This window comes from Tetrahymena thermophila (genome assembly GCF_000189635.1).
Source record: "Tetrahymena thermophila SB210 genomic scaffold scf_8254515, whole genome shotgun sequence".
NCBI lineage: Eukaryota > Ciliophora > Oligohymenophorea > Hymenostomatida > Tetrahymenidae > Tetrahymena > Tetrahymena thermophila.
Genome location: NW_002476290.1, coordinates 200714 through 221736, shown reverse-complemented (window position 1 = coordinate 221736; position 21023 = coordinate 200714). Strand labels below are relative to the sequence as shown.

At 23.9% G+C, this 21023-nt stretch overlaps 5 protein-coding genes across 5 annotated transcripts; 2 read left to right on the top strand and 3 right to left on the bottom strand. All coding sequences in view use genetic code 6, as the record gives it.

Annotated features, from left to right (window-relative positions):
- Nucleotides 1–520: 520 nt before the first annotated feature.
- Nucleotides 521–5590, top strand: TTHERM_00721720 (cyclic nucleotide-binding domain protein; the record flags this gene model as incomplete). Its single annotated transcript, XM_001031904.2, has 6 exons — nucleotides 521–908; nucleotides 1008–2748; nucleotides 3270–3675; nucleotides 3726–3866; nucleotides 3925–4616; nucleotides 4870–5590. The coding sequence occupies 6 exons, from the start codon at nucleotides 521–523 to the stop codon at nucleotides 5588–5590; spliced, it is 4089 nt and encodes a 1362-aa protein (XP_001031904.2).
- A 607-nt stretch (nucleotides 5591–6197) lies between these two features.
- TTHERM_00721710 (kinesin motor catalytic domain protein) lies at nucleotides 6198–11585 on the bottom strand (the record flags this gene model as incomplete). The annotated part of the gene is made up of 17 exons (XM_001031903.3): nucleotides 6198–6300; nucleotides 6363–6438; nucleotides 6552–6624; nucleotides 6681–7021; nucleotides 7079–7200; nucleotides 7254–7329; nucleotides 7383–7521; nucleotides 7581–7753; nucleotides 7820–8143; nucleotides 8347–8546; nucleotides 8597–9889; nucleotides 10151–10290; nucleotides 10340–10549; nucleotides 10644–10700; nucleotides 10768–10833; nucleotides 10894–11102; nucleotides 11171–11585. 17 exons carry the CDS (start codon nucleotides 11583–11585, stop codon nucleotides 6198–6200), a joined length of 4017 nt encoding a protein of 1338 aa, XP_001031903.3.
- A 713-nt stretch (nucleotides 11586–12298) lies between these two features.
- On the top strand, nucleotides 12299–14997 carry TTHERM_00721700 (zinc phosphodiesterase ELAC protein, putative; the record flags this gene model as incomplete). Its single annotated transcript, XM_001031902.2, has 3 exons — nucleotides 12299–12869; nucleotides 12944–13491; nucleotides 13693–14997. 3 exons carry the CDS (start codon nucleotides 12299–12301, stop codon nucleotides 14995–14997), a joined length of 2424 nt encoding a protein of 807 aa, XP_001031902.2.
- Nucleotides 14998–15666: 669 nt separating this feature from the next.
- TTHERM_00721690 (divergent CRAL/TRIO domain protein) lies at nucleotides 15667–17918 on the bottom strand (the record flags this gene model as incomplete). The annotated part of the gene is made up of 7 exons (XM_001031901.4): nucleotides 17741–17918; nucleotides 17549–17684; nucleotides 17346–17490; nucleotides 16984–17211; nucleotides 16804–16915; nucleotides 15896–16744; nucleotides 15667–15845 (listed from the first exon to the last, which is right to left on the bottom strand). The coding sequence occupies exons 1-7, from the start codon at nucleotides 17814–17816 to the stop codon at nucleotides 15667–15669; spliced, it is 1725 nt and encodes a 574-aa protein (XP_001031901.3). The 5' UTR covers nucleotides 17817–17918.
- Nucleotides 17919–18791: 873 nt separating this feature from the next.
- Nucleotides 18792–20797, bottom strand: TTHERM_00721680 (EF-hand pair protein; the record flags this gene model as incomplete). Its single annotated transcript, XM_001031900.3, has 2 exons — nucleotides 18792–20086; nucleotides 20227–20797. The coding sequence occupies 2 exons, from the start codon at nucleotides 20795–20797 to the stop codon at nucleotides 18792–18794; spliced, it is 1866 nt and encodes a 621-aa protein (XP_001031900.3).
- Nucleotides 20798–21023: the final 226 nt, after the last annotated feature.

Sequence of the window (21023 nt, the reverse complement as noted above, 5' to 3'; positions counted from 1 at the left end):
TAAATATAACATGACTAATTTATATTTATTGTATAAAATGATTTTTATTTTTTAAATTAAATTAATGAATACTAAGAGCATTTTTTATTAAAGAAAAACTAACAAAATAATTAAAATTTAATCGCTAAACTGATAAAATAAAAAAACTATTTTATAATTAATTTTTTTAGCTCACTTAAATAAAATAAATTTTATTGAATGATAAAAATCATTTGTTACTTCTATAATATTAAATTTTTAAAATATTAATTTAAAAACTCAATGAAATTGAATAAGAATTTTATTTTTCTTTGTGGATTTTACTATGACAACAATAAAGTAAATAATCCAATTAAGGGTTATAGTCAAGTTAATTAATTTGATTATCATAAATTATAAAAAAATATATTGATTTAATTGATTTGATTTTGATTTTGCTGATAATTAAATTTCAAGCAAGCTATTAAAGCAAGACTAGCAACTAATAAAAGGGTGTTTGAAAAATAAAGAATATCAGTCGAAGCAAAAAATTTATTTATATATGAGCAAATCAGCATAAAATTTACAATATTAAGACTATTCTATGCAAGATAATTCAAAATTTCTAGATTAATCTTAGATCTCACTTCATAAATCTAATTATATATAGTAGAATCATGATTAAACTTTTTAGTTAGCTAACCCATACAGCAACAGAAAAATTGAATCTAGCTTAAATTATCCTGATCTCATGAGAGATGGAGAGTAGAAAAGATAAAATATTTTTCTTTAATAGGATTCTTCTCTTTATGATAGAAATGTAAAGGTTTTTTCTTAAACAGTTTTCGATCTAGCTTCTGATATTGAGGGAAATAATCTAAATAAAGATTAATTTGAGCAAGGCTTACATAGAATTTTTGATTCTAAACAGGGCAACCAAAAAAATAATAGTAAAATAACATAAATATTATAACATTTCTATTCCACAAATTTATATTTCTATGTATTCTTTTAATATTTATTTAAGATTTTAAAAATGTATTTAGTAGATGATAGTGATTTACTAAATAGACGAAGCTAAAATAAATTAACTATTGATGCTAAATCTTCTAACGAAATAAATAACAGTTATAATTCTAAAAATAATGGTAGCAATTAGCTTTTAGATTATTAAAATGAAAATATTTCACCTATGTTGAAGATACATAAAACAAAAAAACATGCAACATAAGTACCAACAAATTTTAGCTAAAAAGAAATTAACTTATAGATATAGAATTAATAACCTGATAATAATAGTTCAGGTTATGGTGGTAATTTGATGAGTTAACTTGTTTCCAAAATGAGTTAGAAACACAGTAGCTATGCAATTTCTTACTCTTCTAACTAAAACGAAAGCTAAGTTATTACCAATAGAATGAACGAATCTAGTTAAGGAAGCAATAATGGCTAGAATATTAACTATTCATAAAAATTGGAATTAAATACTATAAATATTTAAACAGATAAAGGAAGAAACCTCTTAACTGCAAGTAAAAATGATTCTTTGACGAATAATTTAATTGCTTAGGATATTCCTTCTTCAGTTGCTAATAATTTAAATAATAATTAAAAAGTAATAAATTAACCTTTGTTAAATGACAAAGAAGCAAATGATACAAACGATTAAGCTTTTGAAGAACTTTAAAAGAAGAAGAGATCTCGAATGTCAGTAGTTCAACAATCTACTGTTAACAAATTCTCTTTCAAATTCTTTAAAAAAGCAAATATGATTAAAAAATTTATATAAACAATGGTTTCTCAACTACCTTCTAAAGTATTCCAAAAGCTTGAGTACAGGCATTTTAACATCATTGGAGATGCAGTCTTTTAATTCAATAATATGGTTTCAGATGATGAAATAATATTTAAAAAATAGCTTTAAAAAAGCAAAACTTAACACAAATTAAGCACTGTGGGATCAAACATAGAAAGAGCAATCAGCAATAGAAATTAATATAGCTTTACTGAATAATTTCCAATAATTTAACCAAATGGAATTTTTTTAGTCTTTTGGAATATATTTTTCCTATTCTTTTTACTTATTTAGTTAGTTATAATTCCTTTATTGTGTGTTTATGATTAGGCAAAAGATACTTAACCCTTTATGTTTATTACAGAACCACTGGCCGTAACAGTATTCATTATATAAATGCTATTAAATATGAATACTGGTTTTTATAATGAGGGTGAAATAGTGAAATCTCGATTACAGATCTTTAAGAAATATTTAAGATTTTATTTATGGATTGATTTAATAACAATATTTACAATTATTGCTTGTATGTAAAATTAAGACATTTAATTTATAAAACTTATCTACCTCTTAAGAATAATTTAAGTATTATAATTGCTGAATACGATAGAAGAGCATTTTTAATTATAATAAAAATACTACACTATTTATGAACTAACGAAGTTGTATACTCTAATTTATTTCGTAGCTCATTATAGCTCTTGCATTTTTTACTTGATTAGCAAATTAGATTACTAAAATAACCCAGATATTTCTACCTGGATTAAAAATATCGGAGTTACTAATGAATATTGGACTGTTATTTATCTTGATTCAATTTATTTTTCTTTTGTTACAATGGTGACAGTAGGCTTTGGTGATATTGTCCCGAAATCTAGTCACGAAAAAATCTATGTGACATTTTTTTCAGTTGTGTCTTGCGGTATCTTTGGTTATGCAGTTAACACAATTGGTTCTATTTTCCATGAACTCTCATAAAAACAAGCAAACTATAAGTAAATCAAAAAGCATTTTTCATTAAAAATCTATTTTAAAGCAAAGTTTTTTCACAATCAAATATAAAAAAGAAATAAATACATCAAAAATTTTTTCCTATTGCTATTTAATTAATTTATTGCAAAAATATTTGAATTATTTAATCAATTAAAACAACATAATTTAAAACTAAGAATTATATAATTTAAAAAAATAAATTAAATTTTAATGTTTTTGATTATATAAAATTTTTAATTAAATGCAATTAATTCCTTTTTTATTTATTCAATTAACTTAAATAAATAAATAATCTTCAATGTGATGAATAAAATACTCAAATCATTAAATTAAATTTTTATAGTAATGAAGCCAAAAGTTTATCCATATTATATTAAGATTTTTTTTTCATAGATTCTTGTGAATTATCTGATTTTTATACATTTTTCATTCGATTAATAAACTTAATCCAACTTACTTTCCATCTTTATAAACTTTAAAAATTGAAAATTTTATCTTTTTATTCATAATTTTATATTTCGAGGTTAAAAAAGTTTGAAATAACTTAATACATGGAAGGCAGATAAATTTAAAGAGCATCCTAAATAAAAGTATTGAAGTATCTTGAATATATGAATAGCTAAGAGGAAGAAAGAAACTATCTTTGCAAAGGTGAGCTTATCTTAAGTGGAATATCAAAAAATTTACGTGAGGAAATATATCAAGATTTTTTTGGAAAGATTTTATTCAACTCAAATATCTTTAAGAACAATTTTAGCAATAAACTAATTTAGCAATTATCTCTTGTCATGAAAGAAATAACTTTAGGTCCTGGTGATATTATATTTAATAAAGGAGATACAGATAACAGACTTTACTATGTATTTAAAGGAGCAGTTGAGAATACCCTTGAAATTAATAATTAAATTATCAAATTTGGACAATATATGGTAAAAATCATATCTTTTTTTATATATTTTAGCAATTTTATTAAACATAGCAAGGTGAATTTTTTGGCTAATCCGGATTTTTTGCTGATATACCTAGATATTTTACTGCTAAAAGCAAAGGAACCACTCATATTGTTTATTGTAAAAGAGAAGATATGCTCAAACTGATACAAGAAAATCCATCAGACAAAGTAAGATTGCTATTTATAACATCAATCCTAAATAGATTTGAAAATTATATTAAATTAGGAATAATTTGCTATGTGCAAAGATGAAATTTTGTTTAAATAAAACATATGTGGACATAAGTGCCTCTCTTGCTTAAAGCCTGGTCACATAGAGGAAAAATGCAATTACATAAATATTAAAATAAACAAACCTTTACTAATCGTAAAAAACAATTTTTCTCTTGATTAGCATAGATGCACAGCAGAAAGACAAATTAAAAAAAAATATAATGCTATTAAAAAATATATAGTTACTAAAAAATTGCTTAAATAGTTGAGAGTAACCTGTGTTTTAGAAGCTGTAGAATAATGGGATGATTTAGCAATACTCCAAGATAATAAAATTACAGACAAAGAATTTTTCATGAGAATGCCTAAAGTAAGTTACAGTGAAGCTAACTAATGCATGCAAGAAACAGGAGACTCTCTGTATAGCGGAGATGAAGAAGACATATAATTTTTTTCAAAAGAAGATTATAAAGGATCATAAGATTTAGTTTAAGGGCTTAGTGAAATGAACCCAACCTCCAACATAAACATAACTAACAACAAAAACTAAAACAGGGTAAATTTACGTCACTAAACTCATAAATTGAGTATTAAAAATGAAGAATTTTCTATAGACAAGCAATCTATTTCGCGCTCAAAAACTAAAAAAGAGACATACGCATACAGTTCGCCTACCCAAGTCAATAAAAGATTCTAGCAATTAGAGTAAATTAAGATTTAATTAAATAATTATTAACTTATTCAAAATTATAACTACTATCATTTCTCATTTATTATGATGAATAAATGAATGTATGTATGCACGATTAACCTAGAAATATTTAAACCCATATTTAGTATAACAAAAATAATAAAGTTTTAAAGGAAAAATAAATAAATTTAAAATAAGAATTTTAATAATTAATTTTTTAAAAATGTTATTTTAAATACAGATTTTATTAAATTTTTATATCAAAAGTCTTAATTTGTCATCCTCTTAGTAAGGCTTATTCTTTCCTTCAAATTAATAAGAAAATAATGTCAGTTTGCAAAGATAAAATTCTTAAAAAACAGCTAGGACTATGCAAAGACATGATAGCTCATCTAGTATTAACAGCTACTAAGATACATTTAAAAGAAATGCAAGTAGAAATTTAAGCCACTTTGGAACTTAAGCTCAAACAGCACAATACATAAACTTATAAATAGCTTCTAATATGATGGCAGCTAAATAATATAGTGATACTAAAATTGAATCACCTAGAAATCGTTCTAATTTATCAGCATTTAATCCTAAGCCATAAGATAATAAATAAGATTAAAAACTATCATCTTTAAATGCTGAAAATGCTGATTAGTAAAAACAAATTTAATAAAACCAATAATTTGAAGATTTTTTCATCGAAACAATAGAGAATGATTTTGATTTTATGAAAGAATATACTGTTTATTACCCATAAAACAATATAAGTTAAGTTCTACGTCAGATTAGAAAGATTTGGTTGGAAAAATTCTCAAAAAAGAGGGCTAAAACAAAACACTCATAAAAAACAACTTAAAAGTCTAAAAAAGATTTAAATAAATCTATTAAGAAAAGCGAAACAAAAATAACATAAAAAACCAATTAGTAGCTATAAAAAATTGAAACTAAAAATACTTAAAAAACTTTCACAAATTATAATTAAAGCTTCATGAACTGAATTTATATAAATTTAAAATTATTTTATAAATTGTATGATAAATAAATATACTTGATACTCCTTACATTTAATCTAAATATCTACAAATTATGTTTTTTATTTTTTTACAAATTATGATTATAATTTTTTTATAAACTATTTTAATGTTTTTACAAGCTGAAACAAGCTGAGACGTGCTCAATTTTGATTATTTGTATTTATCTATTAAATTTAACTTTCTTTTATAAAATAATTTTTTAAATTGCAAAAAAAAAAAAATTTTGTCATAAAACAAACAAAATATTTCAAATCAAAACTGCTTGTATTTAATATAAATGTTTATAAATAAACTCAAGTAAAACACTTTTAAGTTTTTTAATATTTTTAAAAGCTAAAAACAAACTAAGAAAAAGCATAATTATTTATTATGTAATTAAATTAAGAGTTAATTCTAAATGAAATCTATTAAAATTTTTAATTTTATCATTAATTATAAGATAAAAGACATATATATAATAAATACTAAATTTAATATAAATATTTACAATTTTTTTTTAGATTTTTAATTTAATTATTAATTTATAAATTTTTAAAAACAAACACCTTCACTTTTTTTTTCTTTCCAAATTCACTTTTTTTAACACTTATTTAAGCAAACAGAATGAAATTCACCACAAGATACTTAAATACATTGCAAGTTATTAATTCCTTCAAATAATTTAACAGGTTTGCTATTATATATGTAAGACAAATAGTTGATGAAAATATTTGATAATAATTAAAAATTAGTTACTTGCTTTCATGTTTATCGTCCCCCATATCTAGTTTATCATAGAAATTTTTCCCCCAAGTATACAATTCTCCATTTTCTATAATTAATAAAATTTAATCAATTCTCTTTTATTGTAATTTGAATTAATAAATTGTAATAAAAAATCTTTAAATATAACAATAAAAAATTATTTAAATTATAAAAAAATACCAGTTATTATTGCAATGTGGTTTTTTCCAGCAGCAATTTGTTGTACTCGGATATTTCCAAACTCATACATAATCTAACAAAAAAAATGTTTTAGTTTATATTAATAACTTAATCAATTAAAAGAAATACTTAAGGAGTGACATTTTATGAATCTTTTGTTACATAATCTTGAATTTCCTGCTTAGTTCCTATAAAATCAGGTCCTTGAGAAATTTTTTTACCAAATTAGTAAACTGTCCCTTCTGCATTTAATACAATAGTGAATTCATAGCCACATGCGATATCTATTGCTTTATTTTCCTCGCCAAAAGTTTAAACTTTATGTAAATAACAGCATCGCTCTTCTACATTATTACTATTTTGTTAACATACTATATCTCTTATTATATCTGTGTTAGGAACTGATTCATTCAAAATGATTCCAAGTTCTCCATGATTACCTAAACCAGCAGTATAGACACTACCATCAACTGTATATATAAAATAATTATAATATTTAATATCATATATTATTTATTTTTTGCTACCTGTTATAACAGCTGTGTGGTTAACTCCTAATGAAACTAATTAAACATTAAACTTTTAAGAAATATCTTATCCACTTTTTTAGTAAATCTCCTTGAGATAATGTAACTATGTGAGAACAGGCCTATTAATTAATATACATTTATGTAATCTAAAATATATTAAAAAATATATTACTTATATTAATTTTTATTTTCATTTATCATTAGTCTATAGTCATAGTTGCAACCCCAAGTGTATAAATCTCCTTCTTCTATTTTTGATAAGTTAAATTGTAAATAACTTTTTTTAAATTCAATATTTAACCTGAAATGGCGGCAGAATGAGAATGCCCACAGGAAATATATTTAATTTGTTTGGCCTATTAAGAAAAATATTCTATCATTTTAGGAGTATTAAGGGTTTCCATGTCATTATGCCCTAATTATCCTTCTTCTCCTAATCCCTATTTAAAATAATAAAATACAATTAAATAACTTAATACATACACATAAACTATCTTACCCAAGAATAAACTTATCCACTTGAAGATAAAGCCATGCTATGCTACCATCCACATACTACCTATACTATGGGTATAGTTTGTGGGATGTTCGCTAAGATAGGAACTTTTGAGCTATTAAAACTAGAATTACCTAGTTAACCACTATTACCTTTTCCCCAAAGATATAATTCTCCTGTTTAAATGAAATATAAAATATTTTTAACTTTATCAGTTTGTAAATAGTATTAATTATAAATACCTTTTTCAGTTATTCCTGCAGTGTGATAATAACCACAAGATAAATATATGAATTATTGGCTATTTAGCATCGTTGGATTGCTTTCTCCTCTATCAGTACCTAATCCCAATCTTCCATCCTTGCCAGAACCCCATGCAAAAGTAATAATAGAACCATCAGGTTTTGATTTTAGCTAATCGAAAGTACTCTATTATTTTTTTTAGAGGATAGAAGATTAATTTTAATGTTAATATGATCTGTTATATTCCATTGAACCATTCTTTTAATGAACCTAATGATTTTCTCTCTCAGAAATTGAAGAGAACTCCTCTAAATCAAGAAAATCTAATTTTATTTTAAAATATTATTTATTTTTTTTAGATATTTATTTTAGAAACAATTCAATAAATAGTCAAATTTTATGCCTCCACTTTTTACATAATTTAAAGATTATTTTTTGAGAGAGTTTTTGAAAATTATTTTTGTAATTAAATAGGCTAATTAATTTAGCTTTTAAAAATTGTTTAATTTAAACAATTAATTAATACCTGTGATTTGTTTATTTGTGATTTGTCTTTTGTTGGAAAGAAATTCTTCAAATTTTGGAGTGTTATTTATTATTTACTTATCTCCTTAAATGCTATTGACTGCGTAGGATGGAGGGTACTTTGAGTAATTTTATTTTAAGATATTTGCTACTGAACTTTAGTCTGCAAATGGAACCCTATTATCAGTAATATTAGAAAACCTATTAATTTAAATGCTTAATTATAATTGTAAATAATATTTATAAATTACTATGATGTGCTTGTAGCTGATCTCGTTGTTGGTAAGAAAATCTATCCTGGATTAATATCTAAATTTTAACAAACCTGAATATAAACAGATTCGAGTATGGATGATTTATTTGAAAAAAGAACTGTCAATTTTTGAAGCATTTCAGAATGTCTAGAAGTTAACTTTTATATACTTGACGATAGCTTATTATTATCATTTACATAATTTTTATTATTTAAATGATTATGATTGCTACTTGATTAAGCGAAGTATTTTATCTGTGTCTTGCAAATGTTAGAAAGGAGAGATTTATAGTCTTTAAACTTTTATTCCAATGATTAAGAAGCTTCTTAATAGGCAGCTTTTACATTGACTGCATATTACTCTATTTCCTCAGCTGTATCTAACTCAATAGGCAGTTGAGGATCTAAAATTATATTAACAGCTATTCCATTGAAAATAGTATTGTTATCTATTTTTTTTTCAATCTGCTTTTCTAAAGTTTTTATCATTTTAAGTTCGTCTCTGTTTTAAATAATATCCTCGAGTTCTTTTTCGTTTTACTTTGTTTCTTTCATGTAAAATCTGCTCATATTTTTTATTTCGTCTTTGTACTTCATCTATAAATTTTAAACATCTTATTTATAACGATTTACAAGTTTTTATTGCATTTTGCTCCACTCAGCATGACATTACTCGAAATTCTCTTTAATATTGTCCTTCAATTTAGAACCGATATTTCTGTCGTCTTCATCTATTTATTTGTTTTTTTTCTTCATTTTCTCATCTTCTAAGTCTGAATAGTCTTCATCTCTCGAATTATTAGTGCTTAAATTGTAATCATCCCACAAAAATAATTCCACTCTTTATGCTAAAATATCAATAAAATTATTATCATTTAATAGCTGCTAGTATTGCAGCGAATAATCATCTTCCAAATTTTATTTAGATTTTATTTTTTTAATTTCCTTATTTAGTAAATTAATTTATTTTGTTGACTCCACTAAAGTGTTTTCTAAGAAAATCTTATCTTTCTACATCATTTCTATTTCAGTATTCTTAGCTATAAGACGTTAATTAAGTTCATCAATCTCTTTATTAATCTCACCAATATCTCTTGGATGTTTAATTTCATTAACAACAGGAGTAGTGTAAACCTTTTTTGCCCTCGTAGCAAATCTCAAGGTACTTAGTGTTTGATAGAAATTCATAGCAGCTGGAGAAATAGTGCAAATAATAGCTGTCATAGAATTGCCACCAAGCGCATTTGAAAGGAATCTAGTTAGTTTCGAATCTCTAAAAGGAATGTATTTACTATTTACGTTTATAAAACAAATATTCTTAATTATATTTTTAACATTTTTATCAATTAACTTAAATTAAAGCTCGTTAAATTTATGAATAATTATCTCATTAAATTTAAGAATAATTATCTTAATTTATAAAAGTTATTTTATAAACGAAGCTTATTAATTTTTTTATTACATAGCATAAAAATTTAATTTTAAAAATAATTTTGTATAATTCAAATGATAAAAAGTTAAGCATTAAGAGAAATATTCAATGAGTTTTTACTTTGATTTTCCTTCAGCAAGCTTGTTTATGACATTAGAAAGCACAAATAGACTTTTATTTATGAAACCTGTTTCTTCATTGTTACCACTTTTAGAGTCTTCTTCATGAAGCCTTTCTGAACCAGCAAGATCCACTAGATTCTATTAAAAAATATATTTTGATTTTGAGATTTTAATCAAATTAATTTACTAAAACAGCTGCTTTGGTGGAATATTAGTTATTTTCTTTTTTACTCTTAGAAAGGACTTTTAACTAAAATATTGTGTGGGATCTGGAAGAGTGTTCATGTATATTCTTTTCCTTGTAACAACGATGCTCTTCTCCAAACCTCATTAAAATAATAGCTTCATTAAAATTAGTAACTTCACATTGCTTCATTCCTTAAACAATAGGTCCAATCTGTTTATTTTAAATAAAAGGAAGGATATATTCAAATTTGAAAAGATAATTAATCGTTGAAATAATTCTCTTTGCAATCAACTATTTTTATTACTTTTGGGTCATCATGAATTCTTAAGTTGGTCATTCCAGGATTTATAAGATCGTTAATCTAAAATATTATTTAGCATAAAAATAAGTTGTGATTTATTTATACATTCATATCAATTTAACTTTACCTACTCATTGTAAATTTCTATATAGCTAACTAGCACTTGATATTCAACCTCCTGCTCCTTTTTTCTCTTTAAAATAATAATAAAATTGATTAACTTAGATCAAAACAAACAAAAAATAGTCTAAACCTTTTCTATTTCATCAAAAATATCATGAAGAGAGTAAGGAAGCACACCTGGATTGTCCATATCTCCTAGCATCGTAAAAGTTTTACCTGATGTTGTCTAGCCATACATAAAGATTGTACTGTTGTATCCATCTAAAACACTGTAAACAATATTTTTGCAGCTTGAATTGTATATAGATTCTGTGCTTTCTTAAGGACTAAATACTTGATCTTTATTGAAAGTTATTTAAAATACAATTTAAATATGCTTTTTATTCATCTAATTCAATAAGTATTACCAAAGTTAAAAGAGTAATTGTAATACGCATCTGCATATCTCCTCCTCATTATGGCAAGTTAATCTTAGCTCATTGTTGACATTGTCATTAATTTTCCTTTTCCCTACTAACCATTTGTTGGAGTTAGTGAAGTAGATTCTGCTAATAAATTAGAATTTCCATTCATCGACTAAGCTAAGTTCTTTTGGGTTTGGCTTTGTATACTTTTATTTTATTTATCAACTATCCAAGAGACTTCATCTTCAAAATCCTAAAGCAGAGGTCTCATACGCACAGAAATTTATATTGAATAAGATGAGTCCTATTACTATTATACAGATGATTGTTATTGCTATGATTTTTTATGTACACTTCCTTACGAATAAGTACTTCCTCCTCCATTAATAGGAGATTTAGATCTATTATTGTTCTTCATTTAACTAATACTACTACTATTTAATTAATTAGCTATTATCTTATTATTTTTATGTAAGAAGCTTTTATACTTGTAATACTGATCAAAGTATCAAATTCGCAAAAATTTAAAAGATTGTTTTAAAAAGCAAATTTTTTTCAAAAATTTATTTTTTTATAAATTTTAACGCACTCAAGCAATAATTAATTATTTTAATCAACAACTAAGCAAGAATGATTTAATCTAAAATTCTTAGTCAAATAATGTCATAGTAAAACTATCAAATTATTTTTAAAAATTAAACATTTTATTTCTTACTTTTAAAATATGATTGAAACCAATAAAAATTTGAATAAAATTTTCAAAAATAAACTTAGAAAAAAATAAAATATTAATTAATTTAATTTGAAAATAGATCAAATTATGAAAATTAATTTGACCAAACATAGTAGGATTTGTAATAAAAAGTAAATTCTTGAAAAATAAATAAACTTTGTATCTAAATTATTAATTATTTAACAAATTTAATTTATTTTTCTAAGTGAATAATCTAAACTTTTAATTTGGCTAGGATTTTAATAGAAGGTTTTGGAAATTCACAAGAAAATAGAAGTAAATTCAATCGATTTATATTAAGATTAATAAGTAGTTATTGCAATATTTATTTATTATTACAAATTTAATAAATTAATTTAGCAAAGAGTTGATATAGTAAAATTAGGAATTATAAAAAAATGAAAATATTATTTTAGGTCATTAAGAATTATCAAAGCTAGGAGGTTGCTGCTGTTGTTGTAACTACTCCTAACAAGAAATATTATTTTAATCTACCAGAAACTTTTTAAAGATTTATGAAAAATAACAAGATTAAATTGAATCCATCAAATGCAATTTTCTTAACTAGATTAAAAACATCTCATGTATGCGGTTTATTTGGCCAAATGTTGACTATGTTTGAGTCAAAAGCTGCTATTGACACTATTATATTAGGTCCATAAGGAATATCTTAATTTTTTGATAAGATAAGATTTAAAATGGGATATAAAATACTGCCATTTGGCTTTTATGATTTTTAACAAGAAAAATCATTTTTGTATGGATACAGAAAATATGAAACTATAATGAAACTTATCGAGCAACCTAACTACCCTAAATTCTTTTACGAGATGAATAATTATATAGAAAAAAATTTCAAGGGAGATAAAACACTTTTCGAAGAAGAAATAAACAATCCCAACTAATTTATAACAGATAAAAATATTTTCAAAGATGAAATTTGTGAAGTACATCCAATTTTTTAAAAAGGTAATTTAATTAATTAAATAAAATCTTATTGAAGTAGAATAAATAAATTATCTTCCTTAAATATATATATATAGGCAATGTTATAAGCTATGTTATAATCCCTAACAAAATTTAAGGAAAAGTCTTGAAAGATAAGTTAAACTAATATGGTATTAAGGGAAAATAAATTACTGAATTAATTAATAATGGATAGATTACACTCCCAAATGGTCAAACAATTTACTCTAATTAAGTCCAAGAAAAAGCTCTCCCTTCTACTATTTTTATGATTATAGATTGTGATGATGAAAATCACTTACAAGACTTGAAAAATAATACTTTAATATAGAGTCTACTTGAATCAAACATAGACAAAGAAAGTCATTGTATGACTTGTATAGTTCATTTAGCTAAATTTGATCTAATTATGAAAGAAGAATATCAAAACTTTTTCAGTAAATTTGGTTCAGATTGCTAACATATTTTTACTTGTAAAGAGCTCTCTGAATAAGGTTTACCTGAATAAGACCAAGATTTAGTGAATACAAATTTTAGTTAATTTGCATTTGTAGAAACCTTAAACTCTACCTTCAATAACAATTTCTCTAGTTTCATGCAAAAACAGATAAACTATTTTAAAGACGTAATAGATATTTTTATTTTTATTTATTTAGATTAGTTCTTATTTATCCAAATTAAATGAAAAAACTTTTTAAATAAGTTATGTTGTTTATTTGTTTCATACAATTTTTGGAAAATTTACAAAAAGAAATTTGAAAATAATTTGAAAAAGCTTTGCAATTACTTTTTAATTTTTATTTAATGATAAATTAATACTTAATAGGGACTTGTTGATGTAAAGTCTGCTTTTCCTCTTTTCAAGAAATGCACAGTTGCTAAAAGATATTTTGAATATCATTTATTGCCCTTAAAAAACTAAGGCTACTTTCCTTTTTAAGGAGGAAGCTAGAAGGAATTTTTTACAAATGAAGAAGTAGACAAAAAGCTGAAAGAGTATTTAGAAAGTTATAAAAAGAGTTAAATAAATATTGAGTAGTTCAATAATTGCGATTTTTCTAAATACAATCCAGAAGTAGTATTTTTAGGAACTGGTTCTATGAAACCAGCTTAATATAGAAATGTTAGTGCAATTTATATCAGAAATAACAACAATAATCATGGGATAATTCTTGATTGTGGAGAAGGTTCGTATTATTAGTTAATAAATCAGTATGGTGAAGATAGAGTTTAGAATGAAATATTACCTAATCTTAAAATTATATTTATCACTCACATTCATTCAGATCATCATTTAGGAACTCTAAATATGATTCGCTAGCGTCATTTAGCTATTTAAAAATAAAAACTACAAAATAATATTTCATAAAATGATGATGAAAACTAGCTATTTTTAGTTGTTCCTTTTAACATGGCTCCTTGGTTGCAAGCTTATTCTGAAATGATAGAAGAATTAAACTGCAAAATAGTTTTTAACTAATAAATCAGTAAATTTGAAAACTTCAACAACCTTCTTAACACATCTATCTTTGGGTCAATGAGTAAAGAAAGCTAGGAATATTATGAACACCCTAAATAAAATGATATCATTATTTAATTCTTTAATTAAAGAGACTAATATTTGCAAGCATTTAAAAGTTACTTAGAATCTCAAAATATTGTAGAATTTTCAGCAATCCCAGTTGACCATTGTCCTCAATCATATGCTGTTGTAATTTAGCATGCAAATAATGTAAAAATATGCTATTCAGGAGATTTACGTCCTTCGGATAAATTTATTAATGCTTCAAAGAATGCTACTTTATTTATTCATGAAGCAACTTTTAATGATGATCTTTAGGATAATGCAGAAAAAAATATGCATTGTACAGTTAGAGAAGCAACTATCTCAGCTATTTAAGCAAATGCATGGAGACTAGTTTTAACTCACTTCTCTTAAAGGTACTAAAAGGTAGCTCTTCCTAATATTAATAAAGAAAGTATAACTAAAGATGACTTAGAATATTATGAGTATTTAGAAAATAATTCTGTTTTAGCATTTGATCATCTTACAGGATAAGTTACTGACTACGAGACTCTCCCTTTTAAGACTAGACTTGCTTAAGATTTATTTCCAAACAATAATGAATGATTTATATTAAAATGATTGATAATTCTATAAAATTGAATTAATAATTAACTATTAAAATATGTATTTTATAAAAAATTTTATAAATTAACTTAAATATTTACCCAAAGAAAATAATTAAGCATACTCTATATTTTTTATAATTAAAAATAAAATAATTATTTGTAATTAGTTATTCAGAAAAACTTTAAAATCCTGTATTTTGTTCACCCCACTTCAGAAAATTTAGCTAAATTTAAAAATTTCGATATATAAAAATTATTTATTTATTTATGAAATTAAAATAAATTAAATTATTAATTATATTTCTATATAAAAATATAAAAATCAGATTTTTTAATAAATAATTAAAAAATCTATTTCATAATAAGTGAATTCCAAACGACTGAATTTTTGAATGGCATCTTGCTATACCTCATAATTTATGTAATAAAAAAATAATTAATTAACTTTTTATGTTGTTGAGATATAAAGATTAAAATTCAAGTGAATAATTTAAAAAAGTATTTGTTTAAAATATGATAAATTACAGATTAAAAAATATTAAATAATCTTATCAAAATTTTTAATAAATAAATAAATAAAGATCAAGAGTAATATTTATGAGAAAGTCTTAATTTAAAGTTTTTTAAACATAGATTCAACATTTAATTTTCAAAAATAAATTATTTTTCAGAATATAGAGCAAGCTTAATAATTTTGTTCTCTTAAATGATCCATGTAATCTGGTATTTTAGGGTCTTGGACATCTTAAACAACTTATTTTTTTTTACTTCTTTTGACAACATCTTATTCTTCTTCTTACTCCATGTTGTCTAAGAAATTTCTATTTATTTCAGTGATTCTCTCATCTTTTTTTATTAAATGATTAATTAATTTACTTTCAAAATATTAATTTTACTTTAGACAATGCTGTTTATGAAGCTATATTTAGAAATTGCTTATGATTATGGTTGCTATTAAGGAGTTGTAGAACTGGCAATTTCATCTCTAAAACCTGGTGGCTAGACTTATATAACATTAACATTGTCTGGTTTTTGCTTAGTGAATCTCATTTAAGATTAAATTGCATCTGATTTAGTAAGTGATCTTGATTATCTTTACTAATCCTGAATAATATCAACTTAACGAGATTAAATCATATTCTCTTAATATGGAGTAACAACTTATGATGCATATTACGATTATCTATATTAAATTTAAGGTTAAGCAGTATTTTAAACTTATTATGAAGCTCTAGGCTAAGATTAATAAAGGGGTGGCAAAGTACCTTATTGAGAAAACCTTTAATCTTATGCAGCAAAAATTGATTTAGATTATCTATGCTGATAAGTTTGTATAGAACTATAGTTAGTTTAATTAGAGTTCTATTGGTTTAGAACAAGCTGATCTTATTATTGATTTTGTTAGCTTTAATTACTATTTAGTGTTAACTAATAGTTGAAAGCTTATTAATTTGGAACGCTTTAGTACAAGCTTTCTTATGGTGTTGATCTGTATTGATATTCGCCACTTCCTCCATTTATTTCTATTCTAGATCCTCCTCTCATGCTTTACTTTCTTTACATTTTTTTCTGTTAGTACTACTAGCTTGGTTAAAACTTCTATGGTGGATAATATTAAGTAACATTAGGAGCAGTTCCTCCGAATCTTTGTTCTAGTTAATCAGCGTCATAGTATTAAAGTAGAGTGCTCATCTCTTTTTTTTTGAGAAATGAAATCTTTTTGAGAGATCTCTCATTAATAAATGCTAATATTATTTAATAAATAATGTTATATCAAACATATAAATTAATAATTAATTGATACCAGCAATTACATTCCAAGTGAAGTTCAAGCTTGTAGAAGGATTTAAAATGAAAATCCTATTTAAGTTTGATGGAAAATTGGTTTACATAGTAGAAATAATTTTCGATAAAATCTTATTTAGATAAAATAGGTTGTGAATATAGATAGTTAATTTGAGTTAAAGTATTTTATTGAAGTTACTTTAATGGGTAAACTTATTGCACTAATTTCATTTGTTTCAATGATAACATTCCAAGTTTCTATTTTAGATTTGTAAAATTAGTATTCTTCAACTATTTTAAAAATCCTATTATAAGCAGGGAGGATAGATTCCTCAGTAGTGTTATCTAAATCTATTTTATCTACATTAAATATAATAGTAGGTCTCATTTTTTTATCAGTACCTCCAATATAAATATATCCATCCCTCTAAATTATTTTAGAAATTTATTTTTTTCTATAATCAAGTTAATTATTTATATTTAAAAAATTAAAATTAAAGTGTTAAAAACGTTTATATTTTCATCAAAAAGAGTATTTTATTTATATAAATGAGCACTTACTAAATGCTTCATAGTTAAAGGATTCTCACTAAATGTTTAAGGGTTTTCTACCCATTCGATGTGCTACTTTATATTCTCGAATGCTTACTTAGGGTCCATCTAATTAGCGTAAATGTATTTCAGTATTTGCCCTGTAGAGCTAAATCTTAATTGTAATTTAATAAAGAATTTAGCGATTTTTAATAAATCTATGAAGTATTTACAATCTATGATTTATTTAATATTGTTAAGCCATATTTTCTATCTCTTTAATCTTATTCCTCTCCTCGTCATCATAAGACACATTAAAAAAAATATTTCTTTCTTTCTTGCCACCATTATTTAATTTTATGTATGACTCTTTTATTTTTTTATGGTGAAAGTGAGTTAACTTAACTCAAAAAAAAAAATGTTACCTTCATGCTCAACTTATTGAGCTAAATCTGGATCTACTCTCAAGAAATTATACTTTTCATAAAACACATCTACCATTTTTGTTCTAATCGGAGTGTTAAATTTGAATTTATACTAATATTTTGGTTGTAGATAATAGAAAATAATCTATTTTTTATTATTTTTGTAAGTATTTATTTAATTAAATAGAATCAAATTTATTCACTGTTCAAAAGCTGACTTAATTAATATTAATTAATTTATCAATAATTAAAAAACTGATATATTTCTTATACCGTTTTCATTCCTTAAATAGTTTGGTCAATCAATATATATCTTAATATTCAAATTAACAAATATCTTTAATAAAATTTCTACAATAAAACATTTAGATAATTAAAATAATTATTTAACAGATTAAATGTTCAACTTATAAAATAAAAATATTTTTAACATAGCTAACCAGATAGATTAATTTCTTAAAACTATATATCTAACTAATAAAATTAACTATCTTTTAAATATCTTTAATCTTATGGCTAATAAAATTTCTACAAAAAAACATTGAGATAATTAAAATAATTATTTAATAGATTAAATGCTCAACTTATAAGATAAAAATATTTTTACATAGCTTAACAGCAAGATTAATTTCTTAAAACTATATATCTAACTAATAAAATAAACTATTTATTTTTTAAATATCTTTAATCTTTTGGTAAATTAAATTTCTAAAATAAAACATTAAGATAATTAAAATAATTATTTAATAGATTAAATGCTCAACTTATAAAATAAAAATATTTTTAACCTAGCTTAACAGCTAGATTAATTTCTTAAAATCATATTTTTTTCAATATATAATGTGTAGGCAGGCATATATTCTTTCTAAACTTCTTTTTGAAGAATTCTTATACAGAAACAAAACATTATTTTTGTATAAATAACCAAAAATTAATAAATGAATAATTTTGAGAAGTGAAGTTAGTTGAATTCTCTTAATTAATGTAATTGAATAAACGTATGATTTTTTTAATTATGAATGATAATATCAAAATTTGTGCTTTCAGTCAGTCAGTAATATTGTTAGGGTGATTTTGGTGATAATTCTTATATAAATTCTGCTAAGGATACAAATTAATCTTTGTTTTTATCAAAACGAGAAAACAGATATATTAAATCAGAGTACTCTATAATTATTCCATGATTTTCTAATAGATTTTTGAAGTCTTAAGGACCTAATAATCCTAATTTATTGTTTTACACCTAATTTTATATCTAATCTTATTGAAGAGAGTGGAAAATATGTTTTAAGTCAAAACTTTTTCTTAAGTGAAGTCTTTGTCTTAAACATTCGCAAGCAGCTTCATTTTCTAACATTAAAGATAGCAATTTTATCAAAGCAACTCGTGTTTCACGAGAAAAAAGGGATGATTCTTGATAAAATATGTCGTTTTAATGTGTTTAAGCACTCCTTGTTTATTAATACAAAGGAGGTTTTTGAATAGCTGCTTCTTTGAGAGATTAGTCTCTCATGTAATCTTGCATGACTTGTATATTATTCTAAACTCTGCTATGAGCATTTAACTTTCCTAATGCAGAGTATTCTTAGCGGATAGGTGTCATCATATCTGCAAAATCTGCAAAACGAATGTGACCATCTCCATCACTATCATATCTACGAATCACTAAATACAATTCATGTCTTCCAGGATATAAATCTAAACTTTCAAATACAGTCATAAACTCATTGCATTAAATGCGACCTTTTCCATCAACATCAAACAATCTGAAAGCATCTAAGAGATTAAAATCGTTCCTAGAAACTAAAGATTCTTTGGCCTATTCAACTTCCTTTTCTAAATTTATGATTTGCTTAAGTGTTCTAGCAAGTTCACCTTATTCCTCTAGTAGCTTTAAAGATTTACTGGATCTGCTATTAGGATTTAGAGGTAATCTTTATCCATGGAGATTTTGCTAAAAAGGAGATTTCTTGTTGTAAATTTACATTTCCTTATCTTCTTTAAACTTAGCAATTTTTTAGGTATTGACAATATGCTTATTGATAGATTGGTTGGTTCTTTATGAGGCTGCAATAAAATTAAAGTGAATATTATCTGATTTTTTATCCTTGACTTATCCATTACTATTCAATACATAATATAACTAAGGAGTTGCTTTTTTATTTCTATATTCCTCCAGCTTTTCTCCTTCTCCCTCAAAATTGTTTCCATATTTATTCTTTCTTACTCGATTGTTTAATGTTTGCTCCATAAAAAATTCAAATTCCTTGTAATCAACTACTCCATCATCATTCTTATCTAAATATCTTAAAATAGCTACAATATCTCTTTCAGGCATTTGATAACCTAATCATATGTTTAAATAAAAATAAATATTAATTTACCAAAACATTTAAAATGGGTTTTCTTCATTACAAATATGAATGCCTCAATTAAGAAATTTCTCTTTCCATAATTTTAAATTTCAAAAATAATCAATTAATTACCTCTTTTCTTGAAAAATTCAATCAAATTTTCAATGTTAATGCAACCACAATTGTACATATCAACTAAATAAAATAAACTATTGAAATGATTAAAATCCACTCTCTAGTAGATTAACTTCTTAAACTCCTCGAATTATTTGTATGCAATAATTTCTCTCTCAAAAACTCTTGCTAAAGCAAATTCAACGTCATAAGTTAACACTTCTATTTGTTAAACTTCATATTATTTTCTTTGGCAGACTAATGCTTTTAATGCAAAGTTCTCTTATGGAAGGACACATCGTTTAAAATCTTCCAAACAAAGTCTGTCATCATTATTTTAATCATAACGCCTGACAAGTCCATGACATTGCTCTTCTGAATAAAATAAACCATTATTTGTCAAAAACTCTTAAATATTAGCTGCATTAATTGTTCCATTTTTTCTTCTATCCAAACGCTTAAAAGCTGTTTAGGGTTCGAATTCAATTTGTTCACATAAAATTTGTCTGGCAACCTCCATATTTTTTTCTTCGTCTGCTATGCTCAATAAGAGCTTGCTAAAAAGCTCTTCTGTTTCTTTTAATAACATACTAATTATAATCTACTAAAAAGAGATTTGTTTCAATAAAACTAAATTTGAAAAAGATCTTCTTTTGTTTCAGTAATAAGAATATTTATTTATTTATTTACTAACAATTAATTCAACGATCTTAAAAGGTTGGTAGTTGTGAACTAATGTATTTATTTATTTATTAATTAATTAATAAAAAACAAGCAACCAAATAAATTTGAAATTTTACACTTCTCAAATAATT